This window comes from Stomoxys calcitrans, chromosome 2 (assembly GCF_963082655.1).
Source record: "Stomoxys calcitrans chromosome 2, idStoCalc2.1, whole genome shotgun sequence".
In the NCBI taxonomy this organism is placed as follows: Eukaryota; Metazoa; Arthropoda; class Insecta; order Diptera; family Muscidae; genus Stomoxys; species Stomoxys calcitrans.
Genome location: NC_081553.1, coordinates 184,805,362 through 184,811,671, shown reverse-complemented (window position 1 = coordinate 184,811,671; position 6,310 = coordinate 184,805,362). Strand labels below are relative to the sequence as shown.

The 6,310-nt window shown below is 39.5% G+C and overlaps 1 protein-coding gene across 1 annotated transcript; it reads left to right on the top strand.

The window, feature by feature from the left end:
- Positions 1–919: 919 nt before the first annotated feature.
- On the top strand, positions 920–5,587 carry LOC106087510 (uncharacterized). The gene is made up of 6 exons (XM_059361711.1): positions 920–1,492; positions 4,122–4,179; positions 4,234–4,287; positions 4,350–4,513; positions 4,577–4,730; positions 4,794–5,587. The coding sequence occupies exons 1-6, from the start codon at positions 995–997 to the stop codon at positions 5,585–5,587; spliced, it is 1,722 nt and encodes a 573-aa protein (XP_059217694.1). The 5' UTR covers positions 920–994.
- The last annotated feature ends 723 nt before the right edge of the window (positions 5,588–6,310 follow it).

The window sequence follows — 6,310 nt, the reverse complement described above, 5'->3', positions numbered from 1 at the left end:
AAACCGATCTTGGGTCTTGACTTCTTAAGCCTCTAGAGGGCGCAATTCACGTCCAATTGGACTGAAATTTTGCATGTAGTGTTTTGGTATTACTTGCAATGATAACGCTAAGTACGGTTTAAATCTGTCCATGTTTTGATACAGCTGCCATATAAACCGATCTTGGGTCTTGACTTCTTGAGCCTCTAGAGGGCGCAATTCTAGTTCAATTTAACTGAAATTTTGCACGTAGTGTTTTGGTACCACTTTCAACAACTGTGCTAAGTATGATTCAAATCGGTTCATAATATGGTATAGCTGTCATATAAACCGATTTTGGAACCTGACTTCTTGAGCCAATAGAACGGGCAATACTCATCCGATTTTGCTGAAATTTTGCATGAGGTGTTTTGTTATGACTTTCAATAACTGTGCTAAATATGGCGTAAATCGGTATAGAACCTGATATAGCTGCCATATAAATCGATCTGGGTTCTTGACTTCTTGAACCTCTAGAGGGTGCTCCCATATAAACCTATCTCCCGATTTTGTTTCTAGAGCCCCTACACGGCGCAATTCTTATCCGAATGAACTGAAATATTACACAATGACTTCTACAGTGTTAAGCATTCATTTATGGTCCGAATCGGAGTATAACTTGATATAGCTCCAATAGCATAATAGGTCTTATTCAATATTCTTTGTTTGTCTAAAAAGAGATACCGCGCATAGAACTCAACAAATGCGATTAATGTTGGAGGGTATATAAGATTCGTCACGGCCGAACTTAGCACGCTCTTACTTGTTTTGACTATCACGCACGTTAGTTTGCTTGAACGCGTACTTCCCATTGTATTTTAATTTCCCCCTTTGTGTATTCACACCAAATGACCAAACTGGCATCACTATGTCATGTTTTCTTTATTTTTACGAAGTGGCATCTACATTTTCATTTGTTTACAATTCCAAAAATCTTGTCGGATGCAAAAAAAAAAAAAACAAATTAAATTCCAAAATGAGCACTATTCTCACCAGGCAAACAACCATGGAAATAATGTGCCGACTATGCGCATCTTTAAAACCTAGATTGATTAATACTACTGCTATATCGCATGATATAACTCATAAGTTGCTCCAATGGTGTAAAATTAATTTGGAAAAGGATAGCCCACTGCCCAAGTCCATATGTCAAGAGTGCATGGAAGAGCTCAATAGGTCATACAAATTTCTTACCAAAGTCCAAGAAGCCCAACGAAGTCTTCAAGCATTCTTCGGAGTAGAATCCACAAGTGATGCAGACACGAATGACAATGAAAACTTTTCGTTCGCTATAACAGATGTGTCGTCCTTAAGTAAAGCTAATAGCCATGCTGCAAGAGAATATATTTTACCCGAGACTGTTACAAGCGTGAAACGGGAACAACAAACTTGTGATGAAGAGTTTGCGGAAGCAGTGCTGGAAAACTATGCGCTGGCTGAGGAGGATAATGAAAATATGGACACCACAGAAGAGGTTAGGATAATTTATAAATATATTTGTAACTAATGAATTTCGATTTAAGGATAAACGGCACTTGGGGTTTAGCTTTGGGAATCGGCTGCACTTTCCCGTGTATAGGATGATGTAGTAAGGAATTTTGCTTTATAATATTATAATGCGTCTTGTCTTTATTGTCCTCTTACGGCGCTAAACATGCTGGCCAAAGCATTAAAATATTCTATACAACAAAATTATCCATCTCCGGCAAAGAAACTGGCTAAAGACCGCTAACCCAAAGGCTGCAACAATATTTATCACTGAAGGGATTTAGGCCTTGTACAACTTCTTTTCAAAGAAATGTCCCCCTGTGACATGGCGTTGACTTGGTGTTAAATCGGATCCACTTTTCGTTGCGCTTCCATCTTATCCTTTTACCATCTAACCAACCGGAATGGGATGACTATGAACACCATACGGTGTTGTGTGGGTTTCGTCGTCATCAAGAGGTCAGCTAAATGTTACCGGACGAGTCCACTGGCTGTGGATAGTAGAATGCTCCGTATGAGTAGAAGCTGCAACTGCAGACAATCGGAGGTATCGAGTGGAGAGTCTCAGTGAGAGGCCGGCTGGCACCGGCTCTCGCTTAAAAACTGAGTGGCTGTTATACTCGATATGACAAGGTGAGTTATTGGAGCCTTCAAATAATCAATAGCCATAACGTTTCCGCCACGATTGGTCCTATGTACCGGAACGAGCTTTTGGAACTTGATGAGGAACGCTACCTCCACACACAATAATGGCTGCAACCACCAGTAAATATTAGCTGGACCTTTTTAAAGGAACCCGTTCTGTATAGGGCAAAGTTGCCAGTCTCTCCGGAGGCCAAGTACCAACGCGTGAGACGCAAATTTATAGATACTAATTGGGGGCTAAGGACGGCCTCGGTATATTAGATGCTACGGCGATTTGACCGATACTCACGTATGAATGTTTGGTATGGCTGAATGCCTTGCTCGATCTTATATCGTTGCACCTTAATCTTGGGAACCTGGCATTCCTCCGACTTTCTTCCTAACTGCTTGGGCTTCGTGGCATTAAAATAAATGCGGGGTTGTTCCTTGTTAACGGGCTAAACGTCGTCTACCCACAAAGGAATCTCTGGTGTAGGGGTACCCCACCTTTCCCAGCATCTTCTTTGTACACGGATGAATCTAAGTTGGATGGTAACTTGGGAGCGGAGTCTCCATGTAGTTTCTTGAGATTGGGGAAACATATAGGTGTCAGGAGGGTTTTATATTCTTTCAGGCGGAAATATTCGCGATCCTGAATGGAGAAGCTATCGATGCAACATCAGCTGCCCAATATCACGATGTACGTGAAAAATAAGGCGAAGCTGGAGGTTCTGGCGTTTGTGAGGTCGAGACTGTTAAGGATAATCAAGGTATTTCTTCGAAACCATGGAAAAATCTGTCAGAATTTAGCAAAGCCTGAGAAACTCCCAGAGTTAGCGGAAACAAGGCGGCTGACGAGCTGTAGGAATTAATCGCCGATCGTAGATTTCTGGTAGAGTAGACGCTTTTTATTCTCATCCAGCAAATGAGGCGAGTGCTTAAGCCGGAGTTTGCAAGGTGACCGAAGCCATGTGCCCGATATTTAACCTGCTTATGGACAAAAATAGGAATCTGTGTAAAGTTTCAACTCAATATCTCTATTTTTAAATACTGTAGCGTGTTTTCAACAGACAAACGGACAGACGGACGGACGGACATGGCTAGATCATCTTAGATTTTTACGACGATCATGAATATATATACTATATAGGGTCGGAAATGGATATTTCGATGTGTTTGCAAACGGAATAACAAAATGAATATACCCATCCCATCCTTCGGTTGTGGGTATAAAAATATGGGTATCAAATGAAAGGTAATTGGAAATAAAATACGAATTTTATATAAAAATTTGGGGTCAAGCCTCAGGGGGTCGTCCCACCACAAAAGTATGGACCAAATGAACATTTTCAATGAAGGGGGAAATATGGGACTCAAACGAAAGATTTTTACGGAGGGTCGAATACGAAACTTATATAAAAGTTTGGGTCAATTCCCGTGGGATCGCCACAACCCAGAAGTATGCCCCAAATGGTCATGAATACCAAACGGGGAAAAGATGGGATTTTGATGAAAGGTATTCGAAGGTTAAATACGAATATATTGGGTTGCCCAAAAAGTAATTGCGGATTTTTTAAAAGAAACTAAATTCATTTTTAATAAAACTTAGAATGAACTTTAATCAAATATAATTTTTTTACACTTTTTTTCTAAAGCAAGCTAAAAGTAACAGCTGATAACTGACAGAAGAAAGAATGCAAGTACAGAGTCACAAGCTGTGAAAAAATTTGTCAACGCCGACTATATGAAAAATACGCAATTACTTTTTGGGCAACCCAATACATTATTATTAAATTAAGCCCATGGCAAAAGGGGACAGCAAACATTTTAGTAACGAAGCACATAAGGGCCAGCGAGTTTTGCATAAAAATAATATTTTGACAAGATTTTTTTGCAGATATTTTTAAAAATTAGTTGTAAAAATATTTTTTTTTTTTCAATAAAATGAAAATTCTCATTTATATACAAATTCTCCTTTGTCAATCCAAAAGGCAAGCCCACCATCTAAAAGAAGTAAAAGAGATGCTAACACCTCAAGTACAAGTGAAGGTAAGTCATTATAAGAAAATGAAGGTCGGTTTGATTATATTCACACTTTTCCAGGCCACAATACATGTATATGTAGTAAAATGTTATCCAAACTAGACGAAATGAAAGGTAATGGAAATGTTATCAAAAAACTATTTTTTAAATCCCACTGTAATCTCTTACACCCTCAGCTCAAATAAAAACGCTTATTGATGCCAGCAATGAAAACACAAAATTCTTGAGAACCCAGTTAAGCCAAGCAGGCATGGAAATACGTAAAAACTTTCCCATACAATCATGGGAAGAACTGGTGGAGATGAACGAAAAAATCAATAAAGAGAACAAAATTGATTATGTATGTAGGTCAACGGAAAGCCTTATTTGAGGCCTATATTTTAATACTCGTATAACTTTATAGGTAAAAACTATGCATTCACTGATACATCCGGTGGGTGTTGTTAAAAATCTCAAATACATTATAAGCACAAAAGTTACCATACACTTCAATGTTGATGGGGTGCATGGCAAGGAAAGTCTCAAGCGATTGAGTAATTTTTACACTGCCTTATTGGGTAAGAGGATTTGTAAAACAGCCCTCACTGAATTTTACTGTATAGTAAACCTTTTCCATTTAGAAGCCATACCCAATCCACCACAGAATACCGAACCAGCAGAAGAGCAGCTGCGAAAAGCCATATATCTGCAAAAGAAACGAGAGCTAAAGGCCATAGGTGCGGCAAAAAATAAAAAAGCAGATACGACTACATCGAATAAAACCCGTGAATACAATTTTCAGAAAAAAAGATGTGAGCCCAGCAATGTAAACACCAAAATCTTAAGAAATAAATCACGCCTAGAAGGTGTGGAAATACGCACAAACTTTCCCATACAAACAGAGGAGGAACTGTTGGAGGTGAACGAAAAAATCAACCAAGAGAACCAAATTGATTATGTAGGTGGTCATCTGAAAGTCTTATTGCAGGCCATTATTTTAACATGTATTACTTTGCAGGTTAAAACCATGCATTCACTCATACATCCTGTGGGTGTGGTTAAAAATCTCAAGCACATTATAAGCACAAAAGTTACGGTGCACTATAATGTTGATGGTTCACATGGCAAGAAAAGTCTCAAGCGGTTGAGTAATTTTTACAATGCCTTATTGGGTAAGAGGATTTGTAAAGCAGCTATCACAGAATTCTACTTAACAACAAGCCTTTTCAATTTAGAAGCAATACCCAATCCACCACAGAATACCGACCCGGCAGAAGATCAGCTGCGAAAAGCCATCTATCTGCAGAAGAAACGAGAGCTTAAGGCTATGGGTGCGGCAAAAAACAAAAAAGAGGATACAACCACCTCGAATATAACTTGTGAATACAATGAAGCTCATCCTATTGAGGAGGTATTCCTTCCCAGTATAAAATGATAAGGTCTAAGCTACTCTTTGATTGATAAAAAAAAAGTAAAATAGTGTATGTTTAAAAATAAGAACAAAGCTAGATTGTAAGGTGCTTAAATACAAGGTGCTTCGAAAAAAGCATATTGTCTTTATATTCAATAAATTTTATATTAAAATAAAATTGCCAAACAGTTACTTTGGTTTAAAGTATTTGCGCAAATTCATATCCCCAATTATCGTTATACCTGCAGGAAGCTTTTTGCGAACAGGTCGACACCCACAAACTCTTGTCCAAACTAAAACCTTAGTAGACGACATGTGAGTAAGAGCAGAGACAACGAAAGACATTGAGGGTTCTGATACGGGATGACTATGAGCACCACACAGGCTGGAACTTTGAGCTCCGACTTGTGTGGTGCCCATCGTTATCACTGGAAACTTAGCTGAAAGCTACCGGGCGCGTCCACAGGTTGCGGATGGTGGAAAGCTCCGTTTTTATGCGGAGTAGCTGCAAATGCAGCCGCGGGCAGTCAGCGATTTTCGAGAGGAGAGTCTCAGTGAGGAGTCAGGTGGCACTGGCTCTTAATTAACTACTGTGTGCCAATGATACTCGAGATGACAAGGCGAGTTATTGGCTCCTTCAAATAACCAATGGCCAACATCAGCGTCTGTTCCCAGATTAGGGGCGGCTGGCGGCGAGCGTCGGATCTTGGAGCAAGCGGCTCGCCACAACGAGGGATACATGTAATC